The sequence below is a fragment of the Palaemon carinicauda genome, chromosome 9 (assembly GCF_036898095.1).
Source record: "Palaemon carinicauda isolate YSFRI2023 chromosome 9, ASM3689809v2, whole genome shotgun sequence".
NCBI classification, from domain to species: Eukaryota; Metazoa; Arthropoda; class Malacostraca; order Decapoda; family Palaemonidae; genus Palaemon; species Palaemon carinicauda.
In genome coordinates this window covers 119,787,808-119,815,641 of record NC_090733.1, presented here as the reverse complement: position 1 = coordinate 119,815,641, position 27,834 = coordinate 119,787,808, and the positions used below count along the sequence as shown (strand labels likewise).

The 27,834-nt window shown below is 43.4% G+C and overlaps 1 protein-coding gene across 2 annotated transcripts in view; it reads right to left on the bottom strand.

Moving 5' to 3' along the window:
* The window catches only part of LOC137647110 (probable ATP-dependent DNA helicase HFM1), a 335,745-nt gene that overhangs the window by 253,619 nt on the left and 54,292 nt on the right, over positions 1-27,834 (bottom strand). For both annotated transcript variants that reach the window (XM_068380341.1, XM_068380343.1), the window contains exons 12-13: positions 12,621-12,756; positions 12,176-12,295 (exon numbers count right to left, since the gene is read on the bottom strand). In XM_068380341.1, coding sequence (XP_068236442.1) covers positions 12,176-12,295; positions 12,621-12,756 — 256 coding nt within the window. The remainder of the gene's footprint in view (positions 1-12,175; positions 12,296-12,620; positions 12,757-27,834) is intronic.

Here is a 27,834-nt window from a genome sequence, read left to right as displayed (position 1 = left end):
AGAAAAATTGGGTCTGTTTACATGTATATGCGGTATCTGGCCGATAGTTGGCGCTGGTGGTCACACCCGCAACCTTCATAGCGATCGCTCGCGAGTTTTTGTGTGTGTTTTCTGTCGAGCCGCTGGAGCAGCAGCTATTATATATTCACCGGGTAAGTATATTCAAAAATTTATTTTATAATTAAAATATCATTTTTAAATATTTAACTTAGCCGGTGAATATATAATAACCATGGGTAGAGACCAGAGTTAATTAAGTTTACAGCGTATATGCTTAGAGTTTTTGACAGTTATATCATAACAAAACCCAAATATATAAAGGTACCTGGTAAGTAAGTTGACTTAGACGATTACTCTGCCTTATTAGTCTGTCTTCCTCACGAAGCCCAGCGATCCTCTTAGGATGCTGAAAGACTCCCAGGAGCTGAAGTATTAAGGGCTGCAACCCATACAACAGGACCTCATCAAACCCCTAATCTGGGCGCTCTCAAGAAATGACTTTGACCACCCGCCAAATCAACCAGGATGCGAAAGGCTTCTTAGCCTTCCGTACAACCCAAAAAACAATATTAAAAACATTTCAAGAGACAGATTAAAAAGGATATTGGAATTAGGGTAATGTAGTGGTAGAACCCTCACCCACTACTGCACTCGCTGCAACGAATGGACCCAGTGTGTAGCAGTCCTCGTAAAGAGTCTGGACATCTTTTAAGTAAAATGACGCGAACACTGACTTGCTTCTCCAAAAAGTCGCGTCCATAATACTTTGCAGAGATTTATTTTGCTTGAAGGCCAAGGAGGTTGCTATAGCTCTAACTTCGTGCGTCTTAACCTTAAGCAAACATCGGTCTTTCTCATTCAAGTGAGAATGAGCTTCTCGTATTAAAAAATCTGATAAAATATGACAAAGCATTCTTTGACATAGGCAATGATGGTTTATTAACTGAGCCCCATAATGCCTCAGATTTACCTCGTAATGACTTAGTACGAGCTAAATAGAACTTAAGAGCTCTAACAGGACATAATACTCTTTCCAGTTCGTTGCCTACGATCTCTGATAAGCAAGGAATATCAAAAGATTTAGGCCAAGGACGAGAAGGCAGTTCATTTTTGGCCAGGAAACCAAGTTGAAGTGAACAAGTGGCTTTTTCTGTAGAAAAGCCGATGTTCTTACTGAAGGCATGAAGTTCACTGACCCTTTTAGCCGAAGCCAAGCACACTAGGAAAAGTGTCTTGAGGGTGAGATCCTTCAGGGAGGCTGAATGTAATGGCTCAAACCTGTCTGACATGAGGAACCTTAGGACCACGTCTAAGTTCCATCCAGGAGTTGCCAAACGACGTTCCTTAGAGGTCTCGAAAGACTTAACGAGATCTTGGAGATCTTTATTGTTGGAAAGATCTAAGCCTCTATGTCGAAAGACCGAAGCCAACATGCTCCTGTAGCCCTTAATCGTGGGAGCTGAAAGGGAGCGAACCTTTCTCAGATGTAAAAGAAAATCTGCGATTTGGGCTACAGAGGTACTGGACGAGGACACAGATGCTGACTTGCACCAGTCTCGAAAGACTTCCCACTTCGACTGGTATACTCTAATGGTAGAAGCTCTCCTCGCTCTTGCAATTGCACTGGCTGCCTCCTTCGAAAAGCCTCGAGCTCTTGAGAGTCTTTCGATAGTCTGAAGGAAGTCAGACGAAGAGCGGGGAGGCTTTGATGGACATTCTTTACGTGGGGCTGACGTAACAGATCTACCCTTAGAGGAAGACTTCTTGGAAAGTCTACCAGCCATTGAAGTACCTCGGTGAACCACTCTCTCGCGGGCCAGAGGGTAGCAACCAACGTCAACCTTGTCCCTTCGTGAGAGGCGAACTTCTGCAGTACCTTGTTGACTATCTTGAATGGTGGGAATGCATATAAGTCCAGAAGAGACCAATCCAGTAGAAACGCATCTATGTGGATTGCTTCTGTATCTAGGACTGGAGAGCAATAGATTGGTAACCTTTTGGTCAACGAGGAGGCAAAGAGGTCTATGGTGGGTTGACCCCAAGTAGCCCAAAGACTCTTGCCCACGTCCTTGTGGAGGGTCCATTCCGTGGGTATCACCTGACCCCTCCGACTGAGACAGTCTGCCAAGACGTTCAAGTCCCCCTGGATGAATCTCGTCAACAGGGAGATGCCTCGATTTCTTGACCATAAGAGAAGGTCCCTTGCGATCTTGAGCAGCGTGAAGGAGTGTGTGCCTCCTTGCTTGGAGATGTACGCCAAAGCTGTGGTGTTGTCTGAGTTGACCTCTACCACTTAGTTTCGAAGAAGCTTTCGAATATCATCAAGGCCAAGTGGACTGCTAATAGCTCCTTGCCGTTGATGTGCATGCTCTTCTGACTTGAGGTCCACAGACCCGAGCATTCCCGACCGTCCAGGGTCGCACCCCAACCCAAATCCGACGCGTCTGAGAACAACACGTGGTTTGGGTTCTTGACTGCTAGGGATAGTCCCTCTCTCATACTGATATTGCTGTCCCACCATTTCAGGCATGCCTTTACTGGTTCGGAGACTGGGAATGATACCGTCTCTAACGTCTTGTCCTAGTTCCAGTGAGAGGCTAGATGGAACCGGAGAGGCAGAAGGTGTAGTCTCCCTAGTGAGACAAACTGCTCCAGGGATGAGAGTCCCCCTACGAGACTGTTCCAACTCCTGACTGAACAAACGTTTTCTTTTCAGCATGAGTTGGACTTCGAGCAGGGCTTGTTCTATTCGGTGGCAGACGGAAAAGCCCGAAAAAAACTGGACTGCGAATCTCCATCCCCAAATATAGAATAATCTGGCCAGACTCAACGTCCAATGTAGATCCTGCAGACAGCAAAGACTGGACGATGCTCTGAGAAGCCAGTCGTCCAAGTACAGGGAGGCTCGGATCCCCGATAGATGGAGGGATTTTGCCACATTCCTCATGAGCCTCGTAAACACGAGAGGAGCAGGACTGAGGCCAAAGCACAGGGCTCGAAACTGGTACCCCACATTCCTGTAAACAAAACTCAGAAACGGTTGGGAATCCGGGTGTATAGGAATGTGGAAGTATGCCTCCTGAAGGTCGAGAGAGACCATCCAGTCGCCTTCCATTAATGCTGTCAAGACAGCCTGGTAGACTTCATCGTGAAGTTTGTCTTGACAATGAAAACATTGAGCGCACTTGCCTCTTACGTACTCCTGCAGTGAACATGACTGCCAGATCATTGGAGCCATCCCTGAGGGACTTGTTTATGCATGACATAATTGTACAGCAAAACTTCAAACGCTCGAAAAAACTCCTAACAGGAGATGGTCTAGCTCTGAAGTCGACCATAAAATCTTGGAGCGTCTCATGGCCAGGTGCCAGGGAGAGTCTATGAGGTTTGAGAAGTCTATCTGGGCAGAGGCAGGAACTCCCAAGCCGAGAACTTCTCCCGTGTCATATCAGACTCTCGCTCTATAAGCCAGCTTAAAAGTAGGGAAAGCAAAGGCTGTCGCCCCCAAACTCCTCCTGGTGATAAACCAGTCGCCTAGAAAACGTAAAGCTCTCTTAGAAGAGCGAGAGAGCACTAGCTTATAAAACAACGGCTTCGAAGTAGCTAGGCCTAGTGTAAACTCTGACGTTTAGGCGAACGAGGAGCAGCAGTTACAAAAAGATCCGGACAAAGATCCTTAAAAATCAGCAGGATTTATTTAAAGTCCATAGAGGGCTGAGCAGCTTTAGGCTCCTCTCCGTCTGACAGAGTCTTCAAGGGAATATCAGTAGGAGGGGGAACAGCAACTTCCTCATCTGAAGGAACCTTGTCCGACAATAGCCGAGTCTCAAGCAAGGGAGAGACCTGCCGTGGTGGCAATGCTTGACAAGCAGAGTCCACACGCAAAGGAGCAACAGTAGCAGTCAAGGACGCTATGTCATGTAACTGCTTAAAGGACTGACCAGCAACAACCAACAGGTGCGGGAGGACGCTCGACGTCAACTCGAGACTGCCTTGACTGCCTAGACTGAGCAGTCAAAACAACTCTTGACTGCGGTGCTTGACGCTCAACGTCAAAACAAGTCAACTTCGCTGGTTGGCGAACGTCCTGAACGTCAACAAGAGCATGCGGCAGCGGCTGAACGTCCACAAGCGGCTGAAAGTCAACACTGGACTGCATCGAGTGAGGTTCTACAAAACGTGACTGACATGACTTTGTAACGTCAACGTCAACAGGACGAGCAAAGGTTCGTTTGGGCGGCTGACGGCCAGGATCTCGATCAGCTAAGCGGCGAGGATCATCGTGAACCTGCTCAGCAGAATAGTCCTCCATAAGAGAGGCAAGCTTATTCTGCATGTCTTGCCGTACAACCCATTTAGGATCAACGGGAATGGTTGCGGTAAGAGACGAGGGTAACGTCTGTGACTGCAAAACCTTGCCTACAAAAAGACTCTCGGAGCCTGTGTTACGCTTTTGTTTAGGCGGCGAGCAGTCTTCCGATGACTGCATAGGGTCAGAGCTGTCCCAATAGTTAAAACCAGGACGCTGGACCTGTCCTGAAAGGACTGACTTTCGCTTAAAGGGCCTCGAAACCTTGCTCCACGGTTTCTTATGCGAAAAGCCTTCGGATGACGAGAAGAAAATCGTCTCGCTCGTCTTATGGTAGGGGCGGTGTTGATGAGACACGCCTGAAACCATAGAGGGAACGTCTGTTCGCTGATCAAGTCCTCTCGAACCCATAAGTCGTACGACATTACTTCTCCCCTGGGCTTGGGAGCTTGCAAGAGGTCTCGGACTAGGCGAACGACAGGCACGAACAGACGAACCCTCGGTCGCAACACTGATAACACTTTGCGCAATTATCACTTCATCACTACGATTTTCTGTTTTGCACTTATTTCACTGAAATCGAATTTTTTAACAATTCACATTAGGTATGAATAAAACTGATTTCTACCTGAAGCACGCAATTCTACCCTCATCAAAAGGTTATAATTGCGAAATCAGTCGTATAATGTAAGCACATTAATACAAGCAAAAAACAGTAAACATATTTTAAGATAAAAAGATCAGTGGCTGGGAAGGAGACTAAACACTAGTTCATTCAAAACTACGTTTTCAATCTCTCACCGTACAGTGCCTTGGGACGAGAATAAAAACTAAAAACGTTTTATCCTTTCTCCCCGCTGACTCGAGAACAACGTTACTCGCTTGGGACGAGAATAATGATCGGAACGTTCTCTCTCCTCTCTCCCTCTCTATCTCTCTCTTGATTTCGCACCGAAGAGAAGAGCCCACTTACCTTTCGTCAATAAACAGGTTATTTGACCAAAGGAAAAAACTGAAAGGTTTTTCAATTAAAAAGTTCCTTTAAAATAGTATTTAAAACATTTAAGCTTTGAAAGAAGAATGAACAAAACGTCAGAATCGATTTACTCTTTCTGCAAAGTGAAACCGCGATACTCTCTCTCTCTATCGTAACGATAGAGCGCAAACTGCGTAGCATAAATAAACTAAACGTTAGTTCATCTTTGAAACAGTACGAAGACTATTCAAAGAAAATCTTTCATAAAATATCTACTAAAAAATATTCATTTAATAAGTTTTAAATCATTTGCTCTGTAAAAGTTATTTACGATTGAAAGGGCTCAACGTTGTTTAACTTCGGTTTCCAAGTTAGGACCGCCTACTCTCAGGAAAGGTCGCATATAAACAAATCATTAAAATTTATCTTGATGTTTATTATAAATGGAAAGCTAATCGAAGAGGCCTAATAAAGGCGGTTGAGATATAAAATATATAGAGGAAAATCTATAATTAATTTATAACGTGATAAGATAATTGCTAAAAGCCTAAAGCACACTTCCGTACTAAGGGAAGGGTCGGCCATTTAAAAGTCAAAGTCCAAAAAAACAATCCAAAGTCATCAAAATTTAAATCTATCCAAAAATGAGTTCAAGATTCAAGTTGAAGATAAAACACCTGCACTGCGAAAGCTCAAACCAAAAGGAAGTACTTCACCAAATATGTTGAGAAAACTCCAGGTTATACAGTGAGTATTGATACGTCTTGTCGTTAAGGCCGACAGAGAAAAAATTGGGTCTGTTTACATGTATATGCGGTATCTGGCCGATAGTTGGCGCTGGTGGTCACACCCGCAACCTTCATAGCGATCGCTCGCGAGTTTTTGTGTGTGTTTTCTGTCGAGCCGCTGGAGCAGCAGCTATTATATATTCACCGGCTAAGTTAAATATTTAAAACATTACGTTTATATTTAGAAACTGCAAAGTAATTATTTACACATCTTTGCCATATAATTAGTCCCTTAAAAAGATCATAGATATATCCTTTCAAATGTAATTATATGACTTACTCACTCTCATGTACTTTACTTTATAATACTTTAAAAGATGAACGATACAATACAGTAATCCCTTGTCAAATAATGGTTAACCTATGACACCCTCAGTGCAGTACAGAATGTTTAATTAATAATATTTAAATATCTAATACAACCAAAATATACCAGAGAAATATTGCCCTTCCTCCTCCAGGGCCGGTGTATCAATGTGAACAGCACGAACTTAACAAGTACTGTATAGGAAAGAACTATGGATTCAGGCACTATTGAATAAGTCACAGCACCTCTTCTGTCTGACATACGTCGGACACGCAATAAAAATTCAGAGAACCAATACTGTACCGGTAATGGAACCGACCCTACATGGTCGCTGATAATTTTAATATTTTTCCTATATTTACCTTCTTCACTCTGATGTCAGCTTGTCAACACAAAAACAATTGAACCACAAAACACATACAGTACACAGAGACAAGAGAGGGCGCCAACCACCAACACAGACCAAACACCATGAATCCAATCAGCTGATCAATCCTCTGACAATCGCCCTCACTAACAACAACTACACGTGATCTGACGTTACTGTGACGTCACATAAACAACTCGTTTCCCAACTAATTATCGCTATACAATAGTACCTATTTACTTACAATAAAAATCTCTTCATGTTTTCCTCACAATCTTCTTCACATATCTATATATATACCCTTTCTAATGATACTGTACTTCTTCACTTAATAACATTTCAATTATCATACTGTACAGTACTATTCTAAATTCTCTTACTTAGAATAAAGTATCAAAATAAATCCTCTAACTAATCAGTCACTAGTATGAAAAAAAAAGTTAAAGTTGCGGGTTTTAGGTCTCCACTCAGACGATCTACATCATTCTGCTCGGGCGACCATAAGCCAGCAGGGACTATCACTAGCCCCCTCTAACCTCCCCCCTAGGCGCCATCCTGGGGAGAACCCCCCAGTAGAAGGTCTCACGCTATCCGAGTCCTGGCGCGGACGCAAACTCGGGACCTCTGAAACAGAAGCCCGCGACGCTACCAACCTAGCTATCCGGAGTATGCTCTCAAATTCCACCTTTTGATTTCAGTAGCTAATACAATAGCTCATAGTACTGTACAGTACCTGACTGGTCAGGTATCCTCCTCAACTTTCCAGTTAAGTAGCCTGTACAGTTAGTTTATAAATTTCCGATTCTATTTGTTATTCTTAGCAATACAGTTAACGTAATAAACATACAACATTTTTATCTATGGTTGTACTTCCTGAAAGTTTTGTAACTTGTTGTAAGAAGGCACTTGATAGTTTTATCAGGACAGCATAGAAATATCTCACCTTTAAATTGTTCATCTTTTTTTTTTTACTTCTTCTGAGTATTAATTTGGTAGTTCATATTGTTTACCGAGTATAAATCGTGATTCTTAGTCATAGACTTGTGTAGCAGGGAACAGTTTATAATTTTTTGCGTACGGCCCCAGAACAATTCAAACTTTTTCATGTCAGTTTAAAAGCTTCTAGGTTTAGTATATCATCTCCTTTTCACTTCTTAGGAGTATTATCAAACTGTCATGCATCCTTGATATCTCTCAGGAAAAAAAATTCAGGAGAGGGGGTTCCCAGTCGCCTTGTCCCTTCCCTTTTAGTCACCTCTTACCACATGCAGTTTGCTTACTCCAAGTCTTAATTTCTTTCATGCTCACATATGATGTAAAGCTAAGTAGTAGTACAATATAATACTTTAGTAATGGAGGAAGGTAAGCTCTCTTCCTTATGTAAATTACTAATAATTAATTTCCTTTAGAAATTTTCTATTACCGATAGGTGAAATTAAAGTTGAGTGCAAATAAGTTGGATGCAGTAGTCTTACTATCCCAAGATGGTGCCATGCCAGCTGTTATTATTATAATGCTTGCTAGAGCTATTCTAATTGTTGTTGTTTTTGTATGTCGGCTACCCTCAAAAATTAGGGGAAGTACCCTGGTAGATAGATAGATAGTCATGTATCAATCAGCAAAACCCAAGTCTTGATCACCGGGGTAAAATTTAGGCTAAATAAAAGTTTTACAGTTAATGGTGTATACACGTTTTGCCTACATTGTTGTGACCATATGGGAGTGTTTATGTTAAAGTATTTTGTTACCTCTTTAGCTTCTTTGTTTTAAGATTTTGTATGATGGCTTCTGACAGCATGAGTGACAGAAACCTTGCCTTTCATTTACTATGACTAGGGTTCAGTTCCAATGTGAAGTAACAGCACTAATTGGATTTTGAAATTTACCTAATAGCCTAACATTTCTTTACATAAACATTTTGACACTAACCTCCATTTGGTTGAGCAAGAAGTGGGATAGCTTAATGCCTTGAACCTATACAAAGACACATCAATGGGTTATGTGGGGGAATTAACCCACAGGAAGGATATGATTGATAACTGAATATCTCAGACATTTAATTAGTCTTTTTCCATATTTTCATTTTGTATACACTGTTAGTAAATGTAACAACACAGTCTGGGCAGAGAAGGCCTCCTCCTCCTCAAAGAAAGATTTTTCTTACATATTAGGGAGAAAATCTTTGTTCCCCTACTGTAACTGCAGCCTCTGTTCCCAAGTCATATTTATCTATTCTTGAAGAGATACCATGGGATGGAATGGCAACTCGTTAAATATTGGCATAGCCATGCTGTTATCCTTTCCTATCCATTACTTTATTAATTCTTGCATTTCAACTACCAAGTAGCTACCATAGGAAAAGATTCACTCACTGACAACTTTTGACTTCCTTTCATACTCTTTAATGTGTAGAAGAATTCAACTAGCTATGATAGTTAGGGGAAGGGGTTTAGCTGTCTATGGTTGTTTTAGGCAATGCTTGGGACCCTGTAAACTGCCTTATCTGCCTACAATGGGTTCAAGCTACAAAGAGTAGAGATCCACTGGCAGCAAGTTGGAGAGAGCGCTCATTTTTCTATTTTCAATGTAAGTGAAAGGTTTTGCTATGGTCTTGGCATCCTTCAAGAATTTGCCTAGTAAGGAACTTTGAGATCTCTGTCCATCAGCCTTGGATTTGGCCGTTAAAGGTTTTGGTAATGGGGTCAAGGTAGCCCAGGTCCCCAAACAGGTAGAAGTGCTGCTTGAGTCAAGGTTGATCTAGACCCCGAAGAGTAGGCTGGTTTACCCAAGGAGCCTCAAAGAAGACCTTTTTTTCCCACAGGGGGCAGCCTTTGGATACTTATTCTGGGGGTTAGTCAGCTAGCTAGTTCAGCATCAAATCATGCTTCAGATAGGCAGGCTAAAGTCCCTCTTGCATCTCCAGTGGATACCTCAATTATAGCCATGCGAGTTAAGACATCAATCACTTCCCTCTATGGAAGCTAAACTGAAGATCCTTACATTCCCATGAGCTCCTGCATTCCTGATGCTCTACCCTTGTCTCAGCCTCTGGATTAGGCAGTGCCTGGACCTTCAGGTTCTCAGGTTCAGGAGAAAGCTCCAGCAAGTGCCCAGTCTCCTGACCAGAGTCTTCCTGGCTTGATAACAAGGGAGGAAATAGCATAGCCAGTATCCAATATACATGTTGAGAAGGGGAAACTAGCAAGACACCCCTGGCAATTGGGCATGGGAAGTACTTGCTGACCTGAATTGAATTTTTTTGTGTTAAAGGCTTTGATGTTCACTTTGATGATATGGAGTTCAAGAATTATGCTACATTTTTTCAATCACTTTAACGTACCAAGGAACAATCCCCTAGGATTTTTCCCCAGCTTACTCCCAGAGAGGTTTCACTGTTGAATTGTCTACTCATGAAAATCAAGCAGAAGCAGAGTCAGATGTTGGGAATTGCCCTTTGATTACAGTCTTTTAAATTCATTGGTGGTTTGGATGACAGGGCCAGACCATAAGATTCCCTTCCTAGCCAAAATGAAAAGTTTGAGGTTTATGAGGGATATGATGTCAAAAGGGTATTTTGCCTTACACCAAAAATGCATCCCCTTCTTAGGGGTCTACCTAAAAAAATTCAAGGGATTCATAGAACTATAGGGATTTCATCAAGTCTTTCTCCTAAAGAAATGTGAGGATCACATGGGAATACAGTATTCCCTTCCTATATTGCGGTTCATGTTTCGCGGCCTCAGTGCTTCGTAGGTTTTTAAAAGAATGTTTTCAATCTCACATATTTTCTGCTAAACCACTCAAGCCAGCGAGATACAAGAAAGTGTAGATTCCGATAGAATCACAGTCAGGAATTCCCATCTTGTCTATACTTACGTGAGATCTTACACGGCACAGGATTGGCTGACAGCTGGGAGTCAACCAACGAGAGCATGGAGATTTGTATCCTGGGCGCTGATTGGTGATGAACCACAGTATCACCTTGCAGCTTCTCCCGAATGAGCATCATTTGTGTTCACGACACGTTATAGTAACGTGTTCATGAGTTTAGTGAAGTTTTAGAGTGTTCCTAATTTTGTTTCAAGCCTAAGATGCTTCCCAAACACCCTGCTCCACCTAAAGCTTCTGGTAGTGAGCCTAAGTGGCAATGGAAGATGCTGACCATAGTTGAGAAGGTGAAACTTCTTGACATATTGAAAAAAAGGCAGAAGTTTCACGGCAGTCGGACGCCATTACAACATCAATAAGTCGACCGTTCACTAAATTAAATAAGAGGAGAAGAATATCAGAAAGACTGAAATGGCATTGATGACTTTCAACAGTGCAGCGAAGAGAGTGGCTACTCCTTAAAATAAGATGGTAGTAAGGATGTAATCTGCGTTGGCAATATGGATTACAGATTGCCAAAAAAAGTAACATAAGTTTGAACACCAACATGATCCGAGCCATGGCAAAGACCTTGTATGACAACCTTGCACCTGATGATGATGACAACGACAACATTGATGACGAGAAAGAGGACATCGACGATCCACAACCAGGAATGTTTAGTGATTCTCCGAAGAAGAGGAGTTCGTTCAATGCCAGCAAGGACTGGTTAGAAAGGTTTAAAAAAAGATTTGGCATATAGTGTCCTCCTCTATAGTGAAGCTGCCTTTGCAATTACAGTGATACCTCTTAAAAGCTTCAGCTTAGGAAAGTTTCATGCCAGGCAAGATATTATTTGTTGGTTGAAAATTAACTATTTATTACATAAAAAATATTTTGTTATTTTGAATTACAAGTTTTGACTTAAAAGCATTCACTTAAGGGCTTGATCATTTGGGTTATTCATCTGATACCTATGAGTCAATTGAGTGATTATAAAGGCGATAAAATTGTGCTTTTCAAACGAAGAATGCCACAACCTAACAAAAATTCTATTTTCATTGGTTTTTACCATATTCCTTATTCTACAAGCCTGGTATTTATTAACAAAGATTAGTTCAAAATAAGGAAAAATTAGGGTTAAAACTTTTATATTTACTTCAGTAATGTAGAACAATTGCACTTTAGGTTGCTTTATCAGCATATTAATTTCTGTTAATGCCTCAATGAGCTTTGTTGCATCCAACCTATTTACACATTTAATCATGTAATTTACAGAAAGAAAAGGAGCAAAAATCCATCATATGGTAATGGGCCTTATAAACCCTGAAGATTCTGAATCAGTCATCCACTTAAGCTACCTTTTATTCTGACCATTATCATTATGATGAAACACTTTAACAAGACCACTGAGATATTTTAAATTTGCAATGAGTTGGCCAAAATGAAATACTGTATTGTGTTATATTTAATCCTCTTGAGTGTGAGTGACTGGGGCTTAAGGAATAAATTTGAGAGATTAAGTATTCTGCAATTATTAAAGATAACATCCTGAACTTACCTAAAGTGCTTGTAGCTACCAAAACTAATAACTCCCCAGCAGTGAAAATTACTTCAATCTGCCTTCTATCCAAAGTATCGATTCCAGCATGATGATAACCAACTCCACACATCACACATTCTGTAGATTAATACTTCTACCAGTCAACAATTCAAAAAACCTTGAGGTTACAGCAATAGAAATACAAAGCTGAAGATGAACTTTAAAGTCTATCATTAATAATTATTTGTTACACAGTAAAAACTTCCTCTATCTGATTTTCATGTTCCCTACTAAAAAATATACTTTTGTAATTTTTTCGAACAAGTTTTTTTCATACAAGCTTGGCAAGGAACTAGCTTAAGAAAACTTACAAATACTATACTTATTGATTATAAATATCAACCTAAACTTTGAACTAATTCATTTACTATACAAGACCACAAGAAATTCCTTTTAAACTCACCTCTTAACCTGCTGTCTCTAAGAGAATTAGCAACGGTTAAAAGCAGTTGCTTATGTTTAGCATCCCTAACAAAACGGCCTTGCTGACATAATGTTGTGGCAGTTGTCTGTGCACTTTTACGCGTTGAAACAAAAATCTGTAATTTAGAGCATATGGTAAAGTCAAAGCATGGAAAAACTCATGGTGTATCAGTATCATCTCAAAATTGTTTCTGAAAATGTAAAAGAAAAAAGTGGGCAACACCAGTATGAATGTAATATAAACATTCAAGCATGGATGGACAGGGATCGGAAAATAAAGAGCAGAAAGAAAATACTCTAAATGAAAAAAAGTGCTGTGATAGAGAAATAAATCTGAGCTAAGTACTATGACGTGAAAATTATCACAAAATCTGATTTCTGGGTCGATCTGTGACGGCCGGTGAAAAGGGTCCTTCTTTACACTTTTCTAATATAAATCTTCCAAATATACTAGAGAAAGATAAAAGCATGGAATGCAGAGGTTACAACCCTCGCGCGAACACCTTGTTGGTGTCGTGTATTTAACAAGGGCGTGTGTAAACCACTATTCACAGGCTGTCTTCCATTTAGATAATCCCTTCATCAAAGGGGAGGGCCGTGACAGGCCCTAAAGAATACAGTTGGACTACCCCACCGACACCTACTACTCGCGCTCTCCAGGTCATCCTTCTGTTTTGGACTTGCCCGCATAGTCGTTTTTTTATTTTGTTAGGTGTGTTTCGCAAGTGATTGTCGTTAATTCAACATGACTGACGTTGCTACTTCACCTTTACCAATGTTAAGTACCATAGTTTGTTTTGACAGTTTTTTTCAGTACCGGGCATTTGTTCTCGTTCCAGTAATGTGGATTTTAATTTTGGAAGAGGCTTGGCCGTCCTCGGTATCGGCAGCCATTTTGGTTTTGTTCAATTTGGTAGTTTTTCAAGTTAATATTGCCCTTCTGGTACTCTGTCATCTAGGTTATATCACTTACGTTTTATGACCAATATTATTATCATTATTTATTATTGTTTTTTACTATGGTATTTATTTGCTAGCAAGTCCAATTTGGACGAAGAATATCGATCTAGTCTTTGTTATAGTTATATTCACGTCTCAGGAAGGTGCTCAGAGACCACTCAGACGATTTAGACTATATCTTTATGTTTAATTGTTACGTTGTCGTTATTCTTCGTTCTTGGTTATTACAATTATGATATTTTAATTATAAAATAAATTTTTGAATATACTTACCCGGTGAATATATAATAGCTGCAACTCTGTTGCTCGACAGACAAAAAACAGTAAAAACTCGCCAGCGATCGCTATACAGGTTGCGGGTGTGCCCACCAGCGCCAACTGTCGGCCAGATACCATACTCGATGTAAACAAAGACTCAATTTCTTCTCATCCCACTGCGTCTCTATTGGGGAGGAAGGGAGGGTCGTTTAATTTATATATTCACCGGGTAAGTATATTCAAAAATTTATTTTACAATTAAAATATCATTTTTAAATATTTAACTTAGCCGGTGAATATATAATAGCTGATTCACACCCAGGGTGGTGGGTAGAGACCAGTTAAATATGTTTACATCGTACAAGCTAAGAGTTTTTATTTCATTTTGGAAGTTATCAATATAACAAAAACAAAATAAATAGGTACCTGGTAAGGAAGTCGACTTAGACGATTACTCTGCCTTGTAAGTACGTCTTCCTTACGGAGCCTCGCGATCCTCTTAGGATGCTGACAGACCCCTAGGAGCTGAAGTATCAAGGGCTGCAACCCATACAACAGGACCTCATCAAACCCCTAATCTGGGCGCTCTCAAGAAATGACTTTGACCACACGCCAAATCAACCAGGATGCGAAAGGCTTCTTAGCCTTCCGGACAACCCATAAAAAACAACATTAAAAACATTTCAAGAGACAGATTAAAAGGATATGGAATTAGGGAATTGTAGTGGTTGAGCCCTCACCCACTACTGCACTCGCTGCTACGAATGGTCCCAGTGTGTAGCAGTTCTCGTAAAGAGACTGGACATCTTTCAAGTAAAATGACGCGAACACTGACTTGCTTCTCCAATAGGTTGCGTCCATTATACTTTGCAGAGATCTATTTTGCTTAAAGGCCACGGAAGTTGCTACAGCTCTAACTTCGTGCGTCTTAACCTTAAGTAAAGATCGGTCTTCCTCACTCAGATGTGAATGAGCTTCTCGTATTAACAATCTGATAAAGTATGACAAAGCATTCTTTGACATAGGCAAGGATGGTTTCTTAACTGAACACCATAAAGCTTCAGATTGGCCTCGTAAAGGTTTAGTACGATCTAAATAGAACTTAAGAGCTCTAACAGGGCATAAGACTCTTTCTAGTTCATTGCCTACGATCTTCGATAAGCTGGGAATATCGAAAGATTTAGGCCAAGGCCGAGAAGGTAGCTCATTTTTGGCTAGAAAACCAAGTTGCAGCGAACAAGTAGCTTTTTTCGACGAAAATCCGATGTTCTTGCTGAAGGCATGAATCTCACTGACTCTTTTAGCCGAGGCTAAGCATACCAGGAAAAGAGTCTTAAGAGTGAGATCTTTCAGGGAGGCTGACTGTAAAGGCTCAAACCTGTCTGACATGAGGAATCTTAGTACCACGTCTAAATTCCACCCAGGAGTAGCCAAACGACGCTCCTTAGTGGTCTCAAAAGACTTAAGGAGGTCTTACAGATCTTTATTGTTGGAAAGATCTAAGCCTCTATGCCGGAAGACCGATGCCAACATGCTTCTGTAGCCCTTGATAGTGGGAGCTGAAAGGGATCGTCCTTTTCTCAGGTATAAGAGAAAATCAGCTATTTGGGCTACAGAGGTACTGGTCGAGGATACAGAAACTGACTTGCACCAGTCTCGGAAGACTTCCCACTTCGATTGGTAGACTCTAATGGTAGACGCTCTCCTTGCTCTAGCAATCGCACTGGCTGCCTCCTTCGAAAAGCCTCTAGCTCTCGAGAGTCTTTCGATAGTCTGAAGGCAGTCAGACGAAGAGCGTGGAGGCTTTGGTGTACCTTCTTTACGTGTGGCTGACGTAGAAGGTCTACTCTTGGAGGAAGACTTCTGGGAACGTCTACTAACCATCGAAGTACCTCGGTGAACCATTCTCTCGCGGGCCAGAGGGGAGCAACTAACGTCAACCTTGTCCCTTCGTGAGAGGCGAACTTCTGCAGTACCTTGTTGACAATCTTGAACGGTGGGAATGCGTAGAGATCCAGATGTGACCAATCTAGGAGGAAGGCATCTATATGTATTGCTGCTGGGTCCGGGACTGGAGAGCAATAGATTGGAAGCCTCTTGGTCAGCGAGGTTGCAAAGAGATCTATGGTTGGTTGACCCCAAGTGGCCCAAAGTCTCTTGCACACATCCTTGTGGAGGGTCCATTCGGTTGGAATTACTTGCCCTTTCCGACTGAGACAATCTGCTATGACGTTCAAGTCGCCCTGGATGAACCTCGTTACTAGGGAGATGTCTCGACCTTTTGACCAGATGAGCAGGTCCCTTGCGATCTCGTACAACGTCAGTGAGTGGGTACCTCCTTGTTTGGAGATGTACGCCAAGGCCGTGGTGTTGTCCGAGTTTACTTCCACCACTTTGCCTCGAAGGAGATACTCAAAGCTTTTCAAGGCCAGATGAACTGCCAATAGCTCCTTGCAGTTGATATGCATGCTCCGCTGACTCGAGTTCCACAGACCTGAGCATTCCCGACCGTCCAGCGTCGCGCCCCAGCCCAAGTCCGATGCGTCCGAGAAGAGAACGTGGTTGGGAGTCTGAACAGCCAGGGGAAGACCCTCTCTTAGGTTGATATTGTCCTTCCACCAAGTCAGACAAGACTTTATCTTTCCGGAAATCGGGATCGAGACCGCCTCTAGCGTCTTGTCCTTTTTCCAGTGAAAAGCCAGATGGAATTGAAGAGGACGGAGGTGTAGTCTTCCTAGTGATGCAAATTGCTCCAGGGATGACAGCGTCCCTACCAGACTCATCCACAGCCTGACTGAGCAGCGTTCTTTCTTCAGCATCTTCTGGATGGATAGCAGGGCTTGATCTATTCTGGGGGCCGACGGAAAAGCCCGAAAAGCTTGACTGTGAATCTCCATCCCTAAATACACAATAGTTTGGGATGGGACCAGCTGTGACTTTTCCAAATTGACTAGGAGTCCCAATTCCTTGGTCAGATCTAGAGTCCACTTGAGATCCTTCAGACAGCGACGACTGGAAGAGGCTCTGAGAAGCCAGTCGTCCAAATAAAGGGAGGCTCGGATGTCTGATAAGTGGAGGAATTTGGCCACATTCCTCATCAGCCTCGTAAATACGAGAGGAGCTGTGCTTAGGCCAAAGCACAGGGCCCGAAACTGGTAAACCACATCTTCGAAGACGAATCTCAGAAAAGGTTGGGAGTCTGAGTGAATGGGGATGTGGAAGTAGGCGTCCCTTAGGTCTAGCGAGACCATCTAGTCTTCCTTTCTGACCGCTGCTAAGACTGACTTTGTGGTCTCCATGGAAAACTTCGTCTTTGTGACAAAGACATTCAGAGCACTGACGTCTAGCACCGGTCTCCAACCTCCTGTCTTCTTTGATACTAGGAAGAGACGGTTGTAAAACCGCGGTGATTGAAGGTCCGAGACTTTGACCACCGCTCCCTTCTCTAGCAAAAGAGACACTTCCAGTTTCAGGGCTTGTCTCTTTTCTTCCTCTCTGTACCTGGGAGAGAGATCGATGGGGGACGTCGCTAGAGGGGGTTTGCGTACAAAAGGGATTTTGTACCCCTCTCTGAGTAACTTCACAGATTGTTGATCTGCGCCTCTCTTCTCCCAGGCTTGCCAGAAGTTCTTGAGTCTGGCTCCTACTGCTGTCTGAAGTTGCGGGCAGTCAGACTCTGCCCTTAGAGGACTTGGATCCTTTCCTCTTCCCTCGCTTCCCTTCGGCACGAGCACCTCCTCTGCTGGAGGCTCTGCCACGAAAGGGCGGAATAAAGCGAGACGCTGGAGTGTCTATCCTCGGTCTAGCAGATAATGTAGGCAAAGGGGGAGCTTTGCGAGCCGAGGACGCAACTAGATCGTGGGTGTCCTTCTGAACTAAAGATAAGGCAATTTCCTTTACCAAGACTTCAGGAAACAGGCACTTGGAAAGGGGAGCAAAGAGAAGCTCAGATCTTTGGCATGGCGTCACTCCAGCAGACAGGAAAGAACATAGAGACTCTCGCTTCTTCAGGACTCCGGACGTGAATGAGGCGGCTAGCTCGTTGGACCCATCACGGACGGCCTTGTCCATGCAGGACATAATGAGCAAGGAAACATCCTTATCTGCAGAAGAGATTTTCCTGCTCAGGGCTCCTAAGCACCAGTCTAGGAAGTTAAAGACTTCGAAAGCCCTAAATATACCTTTAAGAAGGTGGTCCAGGTCCGATGGTGACCAACAAATCTTCGAGCGTCTCATGGCAAGGCGGCGGGGAGAGTCTACAAGACTTGAGAAGTCGCCCTGGGCAGAGGCAGGAACTCCCAAGCCGAGAACTTCTCCCGTGGCATACCAGACGCTCGATCTAGACGAGAGTTTAGAAGGGGGAAAGGCAAATGCTGTCTTTCCTAAACTCTTCTTAGTCTCTAACCAATCTCCCAACAGCCGCAAAGCTCTCTTGGATGAGCGAGAGAGAACGAGTTTAGTAAAGGCAGGTGCGGTAGCAGGCACGCCTAATACAAACTCTGACGGCGGCGAACGAGGAGCCACAGAAACAAAGTGGTCAGGGAACAACTCCTTAAATACAGCCATGACTTTTCTAAAGTCCAATGATGGTTGAGTTGCCTTAGGCTCGTCAAGTTCTGAAGGTTGATCCTCTTGTGGTTCAGCAACGTCCTCATCTGATAGTTCCTCATCCGAAAACTGATGAGGAAACAGCAAAGGAGTGGGCAACGTTTGGCTCGCTGAGTCCGGTCGCACTGGTGCATGCGTGACGGAGCCGGACGCAGCGTCATGGAACTGCTGCACAGTCTGTGAACTGTCAACAACCATGGGTGCGCGAGGACGCACAGCGTCCACCCGAGACTGTTTAGACCGTCTGGGTTGTGCAGTCAACACCATACCGGGTTGCGGAGGTTGACGCACCGCGTCAAAACAAGTCACCTCTGATGGTTGTTGAACGTCCTGAACGTCAACAACCACCTCCGTGCGTCGCCTAACGTCAACGTGCGGCTGGCAACCCACACTGGGTCGCATCGGTGGAGGTACAACCCCAACTGGTAGACGCGAGAGAGTTACCTCAGCGTCAACAGGACGCACAACAGACCGCTTGGATGGTTGTTGGCCAGAAGGTTCAGCAGCAACCTTCTCCGCATTGAAGTCCTCCATCAAGGACGCAAGCTTGGACTGCATGTCCTGCAGCAACACCCATTTAGGGTCTACGGCAGCAGGTGCGGCAACAGACGGGGTGAGCGACTGAGGCGGCACCGCTTTGCCTCTCTTAGGCGGCGAGCAGTCATCAGATGACGGCAACGAGTCCGAACTGACCCAGTGGCTACAACCGGGACGTTGGACTTGTCCTGAAGGGACCGCCTTACGCTTCAAAGGTCGTGAGACCTTGGTCCAAGGTTTCTTACGAGAAACACCTTCGGACGACGAGGTAAAAACGGGCTCTCTCGTCTTACGTTGGTAGGGGCGATCTTGGGGAGATACGCCTGATACCATAGAGGGAACGTCTGTTCGCTGATCAAGGCCTCTCGAACCCATGAGTCGTACGACATTGCTTCTCCCCTGGGCTTGAGAGCTTGCAAGAGGTCCCGGACTAGGAGGACGACAGGCACGAACAGACGAACCCTCAAGCGCAACACTGTTCACAACACTTTGAGAAACACTAGGCACTTTAACACTTCCCGCGGCACTTTGGCACTTTAGTTCCTTTACGTCCGCCATGAGTTGATTGCGGTCACTTGCAAGGGACTCAACTCTCTCCCCCAAGGCATGGATAGCACGCATCATGTCTGCCATCGATGGTTCCCGAGTGCTAGGAGGGGGGTTAGGAACAACCACTACAGGGGAAGGATTAGGTTGAGGGGCATGTGGAGAGGAAAAATCTACCGACCTAGAAGAACTTCTCCTTACCCTATCTCTCTCTAGTCTGCGTTTATACTTCTAAAATTCGATAAAATCGAATTCCGAAAGGCCCACGCATTCCTCACACCGATCTTCCAATTGACAGGTTTTACCCCGACAATTGGAACAAACAGTGTGAGGGTCGAGAGAAGCCTTTGGAAGACGCCTATGACAGTCCCTAGCATTGCATTTTCTGAACTTGGGAACTTGTGAAAGGTCAGCCATTTTGAATTGGTCAAGGGAAAATTCCAAAAAACGATCTAAGTCATCAACAATGAATCCGATACAAAAAAGAGTTCAAGGATTTATTTGAAGGAAAACACCTGTACTGCGAAAGCTCAAACCAAATTAAAGTACAGTACTTCACCAAATATGATGGGAAAAACTCCAGGTTTCAACAGCGAGTAAAGTACGTCTTGTCGACACGTCGACAGAGAAGAAATTGAGTCTTTGTTTACATCGAGTATGGTATCTGGCCGACAGTTGGCGCTGGTGGGCACACCCGCAACCTGTATAGCGATCGCTGGCGAGTTTTTACTGTTTTTTGTCTGTCGAGCAACAGAGTTGCAGCTATTATATATTCACCGGCTAAGTTAAATATTTAAAATTATCATTATTCTTATCATATTATTGTGTGATTTTGGTTTTTTATTATGTAACCTTGAGAGCGTGAGCATAGAGTGCTCGTATTCTGTTTCTACTGATACGAGTTACCCCTTCTCTTGTTTTCTTTATTAAGCTCGAGTAGAGGAGGTGGATTTCCCGTTTTCCGTTTTATACGATCACAAGTTATTCCTGCCTCCTCTTATTCTCCGAGTTGATGATATTACGTTTAATGATATTCACGTTTTATTGATGTGGTTACTGTTAATAGAGCTAGCACTATTAATAGGTTACGTTAGTGTATGAGTCATTATTTGGGATCGCTTTATGACGACACCCTTAGCTCCGCCTTGAGTTATACTCCGCTATAATGGATACTCATTGGGTGAGAACTAGTCAGATATTTGGAGTGCAACGGTGAATCCGCCACTCAGACTCCGGCTGAGGCCTTTTGCACACGAACCTTTGTCATGATTGATCACAGTTACATTATAACGGTCCTTTTTTTTCATCGAATCTCCGGCTTCACTGGAGATAACACAGACATTCAGTATGGAGGAATGTTATCGTACCGCTGAGGGTCACGATTTCACGATGACGGACCTTTGTCACCGCCCGGATCTCCAGTACAAACAGAGATCAATCAGACAATCAGAACCAGGGTACGAACCCCTTTTCATGAATAACCACCATTTCATTATTACAGTCCTTTTTATCGAATCTCCGGCTTAACCGGATATCACACAGATGTTCAGCATTGAGGTTAATATTATCTTACCTCTGATGTTCACGTTTTCACTATGACGGACCTTTGTCACAGGATCTCCGGTGGCAACAGAGACCACTCAGACCACAGGTGGCCAATCTTTTGTTTTAGCTGTAAAGGAAAGGATTTCACATGAATACAACGTAAACTGTACTTACTTTAATGACACTTTGAATTTGCGTTGATAATATTCATTAGTTATTCTTGAAAATACTAATGAAAATATATGAACATATTTAGCAATTTTAAAGAAAAGTCATTCAATTTACTATCTATGGGGTATAGTGCGCCACTTGTAATCGTGCAATGCGCCACTGTTGGCGCATTCGCCATAGGTTGGCCACCCCTGACTCAGACGTTCAGAACCGGGGTTAACATTATTTTACCGCTGAGGTTTATAGCTACATGTTACGTGGTTACTGGATATTAGTATACTATTGATTCATCTGTTCACTGACCTGAGTCTCAAGGAACAGTAGATAGCCTCTCATGGCATGGTTGGTTTCGACCTGGCTTTTCATTAGAAGGGGCTAGCGTTCGATCCCAAGTACTGAGTAGAAATTTATTTCTATTTGAACACGATGTTGTATGGATATTTATCCATATTTCTTCATATTTATAATTAAATATATGCATAAATATAACCGTTATTTTTAGTTTATACAACATATTTATAATTAAATATATGCATAAAAATAGCCATTATTTTTAGTTATACTTATTTGGTTGATCCCAGCCTATGAATGGGATCACTAACCAGAGTTTCAAGGAACATCGAGACTTATGTCTCCTTTCTATTACAGAAGGTCCGCCTACATGGTATGGTTCCCGGAGTCATGCACGATCTGCTACGAGCTGTCCTCCCTACTCCTGACCCATGAGGTAAGTTGGTTCTAATGTTTCTATTTGGTATACTTGGGCGATGATTTAATTTGATCCGGATTTATGTATGCATTACTTATTGAGGAGAACGGTCTTCTCCTTCATCACTAATCCCCTCACTTCTTTCAGGACGGTGGTGAATCTCTCCGGCCTGCAAGAGCAGCTCTCCGCCCTTGGGTATCAAGGTTTGGAAGGAATGCTCCATCTAGAGGACCCTATCTCCTCGGAGTGTCCTCTCTAGGGTTGGACATCGACCCCATGGATGGGCAGGTAGGTGGTGATGAGTTTGGAGCCTTCAGCTTTGCAATTACCTGCGACACCGACCTAGGACCCTCAAAGGATCCTGATGTTCATATTCCTTGCATAAAACCGTGACTGCTAAAAGCCAAGGGTAGGGTTAAAGAGCAGATACAACACATTCTAGGGGGCTATGACGGAGCTCAAAGATATGGTGGTGAGTCGGATCCGTTCAGGAACTCGGATGTCTCCTCTACAGCCACAGGCGTATCGAAGTAACCTCCTTCGATAAAAACAACACATAGAAATTTGCCTTACATGTCCCATATATGGATGGTACCATAACTCTGGATGGCATAGACGTCCGCCCTCTGGAGGACCTAGAATTTACTCTCAGGGACTAGAATACCCATTCAACGGATTCGTTCGGTTGAAAGAGCATGACTTGGTTAGGTTGGGCAAGGTACCGAAGGTAACGGTATTATTTCCTAAAGGGCAGGCCCGATCTGTCTGGACCAGGATATTGTCGGTCTGGGGGGTACGATAATTCCAAGCTCACCCCACACAATGGGGAATATGCCATATCTACAACTGCTATCATTGTTGCCTTGCCTATTACGGATAATTGGACAGGTCTTACTATTCAAGCTGACAAGAAGGTTCGGCCATGCCGGCTCTTAAAGAGCCGGACCCCACCTCGGGGAGACCCTAGCCTCGATTTATCCCACTGAGACTTAGTTTCGGATATTCATGAAGAACCAATCTCTGCCCTTCCAATTCGACCTTCACGTTTGGTGGTCTGATCGGGTTAGTTGTAGGAAATACGTTGTCTGTGGCCTCTATCAGACAGGAATCGAGCAGGCTGATAGTTTCCCCCTGATGGGGTAAAACCCTCTTCCCTCAGGAGGAGGTGAACAAGGTTCTACAAGATGATACGAGAGCAACCCAAAATTGCAGGAAAGGCGGGGCCTCACTGCCAGAAAGAAGGTCGAAGGCCAAAAGCAAGCTTTCTTCAAGAAGAAGCAGAGAGTTGCCCTCTACAAAACGAACCGGGGTGGTCACTGCCATCAATAGTCAGTTACCCACTCGTCATCACAGTCTTCCTCTGATTCGACCCCTATGCATCCGGATCCCCCCCTCATCAGGTGGGCTACCTCACTGATTCCCCAGGTACACAGCCCAACCCCGATTCGATGCCCTCGCCTGCATACAGCCCTAGCTCCGAACCCTCAGGTTCCTTTCGTGGACACCAGAGAGGAAGATACAGGAGTAGAAGACAGTTCCGCCATCGAGGCGGACCTAGAAAAAAGGGGGCTCGGGGAAGTAAAGGACCTAGGTTCACTCCCTCACAACGAGGTGGTTCCGGTAGGGGAGAGACTTTACAACTTTCAAGACCATTGCACCTTCGGTCCGTGGGCTTATAGCATAATCTCTAAAGGTTTGAGGTGGAAATGGCCACAAGATCCTCCTCCTCCACCAGTGACCTTCTCCCAGAAATCCACTCCCATCCTGAAAGAGTACACCACAGATTTACTAAAGGAGAAAGCAATCAAACGGGACCGATCACCGAAGTTCCAAGGCCACCTGTTCACAATTCCGAAGAAAGGCTTGTCGACATTGAGAGTGGACCGGGACTTGTCAAAGCTAAACTCTTACATTCTCGGCGACAAGTTCCGGATGATGACTATCTCTCAGGTACGGACCTTACTTCCCCTTGGGGCCGTCACCACCTCTGTCAATCTTTCCGACGACTATTATCATGTACCTATAGCTCAAAACTTCTCTTCTTATCTGGGTTTCCGCCTAGGCAGGAAAACCTTTGCGTTCAAGACATGCCCTTCAGCCTCAACATTGATCCCAGGATATTCACGAAACTGGGAGAGAGAGTGTTAGTACAACTCAGGAACCAAGATACAGATCATGGCTTATCTGGACGGTTGGCTCATTTGGGCCCAGTCGGCCATAGAAAGCAACAGAGCTACGAAGGAAGTACTTCGATTTCTCGACAACCTGTGATTTCGGGTCAATTTCCAAAAGTCTCGACTGCAACCATCAGGCCACTTAGAATGGTTAGACATTCAGTGGGACCTTTCGAAGCACACGTTCTCTCTCCCTTCCAAAAAGGTAAGAGGAATAGCTTCCAAGGTCAAGAATTTTCTCAAACACATATAGATGTCCAGAAGAACCTTAGAAAGTATCATCGGCCTTCTCCAATTCACTTCAATAACAAAAATGCAAAGACATCAATCGAGTTTGGAGAGAGAGAGCTACAGTATCTTTAAGAGACAAGGTCTCGAAGATCCCCTCTGTCTTGAAAATGAGACTACGCCCATGGTCCGAACTGAGGAACCTCTCCAAATCGGTTCCTCTACAATTCCCACCTCCACAAGAGACATTCCATACAGCCGCGCCTCTAAGTGGATGGGGGGATTACTCTGAACTTCAGATGTTTCAGGGGTCTTGGTCACCAGCCATGAAACAGACCTATATCAATGTTCTCGAAGCCATGGCAGTGTTCTTGACCCTGAAGAGACTCTCTCCTCTGAGGTCGAGCAACATCAGAGTAGTATCAGCCAGCACAGATGTAGTACACTACGTCAACAGGGGAGGATCCAAGTCACCCAAACTGAATCGGATCCTGGTCGCTATCTACGCCTGGCCAACAGAAAAGAACTGGATCCTGTCAGTAACTCACCTTGCGGGAGTCCAGAATGTGAGAGAGGACTCACTAGCCAGGACGAAACCACTGAAGTCAGAATGGTCTCTAGACATAATTTCATTCCGGTGGATACTCAGGAACCATTAGAAGAAGGTTTACCTATTTCCCCCAGTGAATCTTCTAATGAGACTTTTACACAAACTACGTTCCTTCCGGGGGGCAGTGGATTTAGTACCACCTCACTGGCCAAGAACAGTTGGTTTCCTCTCCTCCTCGAGTTGAAACTCCGTCCCTTCTGGATTCCGTTCCCCAAACTGACTCAAGTAATCCAAACTCACTGTCAGATTGCTCAAGGATAGCCAAAACTCTGACTTTGTGGGCTACAGGAAGTTTGCAGCTCGTAGAGACGCAAACATTGAACCGGAAATCGATCTCTTCATCGAATCAGAAAAAAGGGACTCAGCAATTCGCCAATATGATTCGGCCGTTAACAACTAGCAGATTCCCTAAGAGTTCAGACCATACTCGTATGTCTCCGAATATTGACATCTCTTTCTTGAGGTTCTTATTTGGCAAAGGCCTAACAGTTAGAACTTTAACCACCATCAAGTCAAATTTGGAGAAGATCTTCCTTGTTGGGTTTAACATTAACCTAGCTGATTCCTATTTCTCATCTATTCCAAAAACATGTGCTAGGCTTTGACCTTCGGTTCGGCCACAAAAGGACTCTGGTCTATGAACGGTGTCCTCAAAACTTGCACCGGACACGGACAATGAATCCTGCTCTTATCACTCTTCTTAGGAAGACTTTATTTCTAACGGCTTTGGCCTCAGGTGATGGAATATCAGAACTAGCAGCTCTCTCACGAACCCGGAAAACATAGATTTCCTCCCTTCAGCCGAAGTACTCCTTTCTCCAGACAATGCTTTCCTAGCTAAAAAATGAGGATCCGCAAAATAGGTGCTCCCCTCGGAAGATTATTCTTCTTCCCCAGGATCTTTTCTCTGTGTCCAGTCACTACTCTCAAGGCTTTTCTAGCTAGAACTTCCACCCGCTCGGCTGGCCCCTTGGTTATCAGGGAACAAGGAGGTACTATTCCCATTCATGGTATCAGGCAACAAATCCTCTACTTCTTTAAACATACTAATCCGGAATCATTTCCCCAGGCTCATGATATACGGACAGTAGATACCTCCATCAATTACTTCCAGAACAGGGACTTTGATGATTTTTAAAAAATATACGGGTTGAAAATCCCCTATGATTGTCAAACGGCACTATCTAAAGATCTTACAGGCCCTTAAATACCCGACGATGGCAGCGGGGAGCCTTTTCCCTCCCCATTAATCTCTACTTCTTCCTTCCTTCCCTCTCTTCTCTTCTCCCTCCTACCCGCCACTCACACCACGTCGCCACTCTCCTGGGTAGTTCGTTAGCCCTATGATATTTGCCATGTTTAATTCCTATGGTTTAATTGTTATTGTAGTTACGGTTCCTTTAAGGTTTAGATATGCTTAGACATATAAGGTTTAATGCCTTTTGCGATTCGACACTCAGTTGATTCCTTGTCGTCTTAGATATTTAGCCTTACGCTCCCTATGTCATTTGGCTAGTTGGTAATTGGACGTTTCTTACATTATTATATTATATTATTGTCGTACATGGTGATTGTATTCTCCGCATTATGTTATTACTTTATTGGGCTTGGAAGGCTTTCTCTGGTACTTTTTCACCGGCCGTCACAGATCGACCCAGAAAAGGGATTTTGACGAAGGAAAAATCTATTTCTGGGGAGAGACCTGTGACGCCCGGTGAAACCCTTCCCGGTTATTTTTGTACGGACCCACCCTTTCCTTGCCAAGCCATATGTTCTTGCAGAAGGATGACCTGGAGAGCGCGAGTAGTAGGTGTCGGTGGAGTAGTCCAACTGTATTCTCTAGGGCCTGTCACAGCCCTCCCCTTGGATGAAGGGATTATCTAAATGGAAGACAGCCTGTGAATAGTGGTTTACACACGCCCTTGTTAAATACACGACACCAACAAGGTGTTCACGCGAGGGTTGTAACCTCTGCATTCCATGCTTTTATCTTTCTCTAGTATATTTGGAAGATTTATATTAGAAAAGTGTAAAGAAGGACCATTTTCACCGGGCGTCACAGGTCTCTCCCCAGAAATAGATTTTTCCTTCGTCAAGATCCCTTTTATCCCATTTCAATCATCCATATCTCCAAGCAACAGAATCTGAGATAAATCAAAGACAAAATTTAAATGAAATAGAAAGGAAAAATTAAGTGTTCAAAAGCATTATTTCAATATTCTACACACTAAGCCACTCTGACAACCTTATTTCATTGAGTATGCATGGACGTAGCTATGGCCTATTAAACGAGATCTAACTTTTTAACATTTATTAGACAGGAATGCAATAGTTTTATGATGATTTTCCCAAGATAAGAAAATCAAAACAAGGCCCTACATTCTCTGACACAGTTTGTTTCAAACGGGCTCAACAGCTTCTATATATATACAGTGAAAAGTATGTATATAGATCTAATGCTATTATTAAAAGGTTCTCCTATTTCTTAGCTTGTAATTCAAGAGATGCCTTGAATTTCAAGAAATTTTACCATTCATGAATCATACATTTTCTTTCAATTTGACCTAGTCAGAGTACCTTATTCCCCCCTAAGGACTTAGCCTATCCTCAGTTATCAAAATTTTAGGGTAATCCTCCATTGTTAGATCTGAGGCATTCAGATTAGAGTGGCTTAACTGTAATTCAAATTCCAAAAGGGTGAACATTTTCATGAAAGGAGAAGAGATGCCACTATGCAGAATACAAGTATGTAAAACAAGAAAAAAAAACAATGAAAAGAAAAGTAGAGTACATTCTTTGAAAGATACAACAAATAGTATTATAATAACCAAAACAAATTGTAACTAAT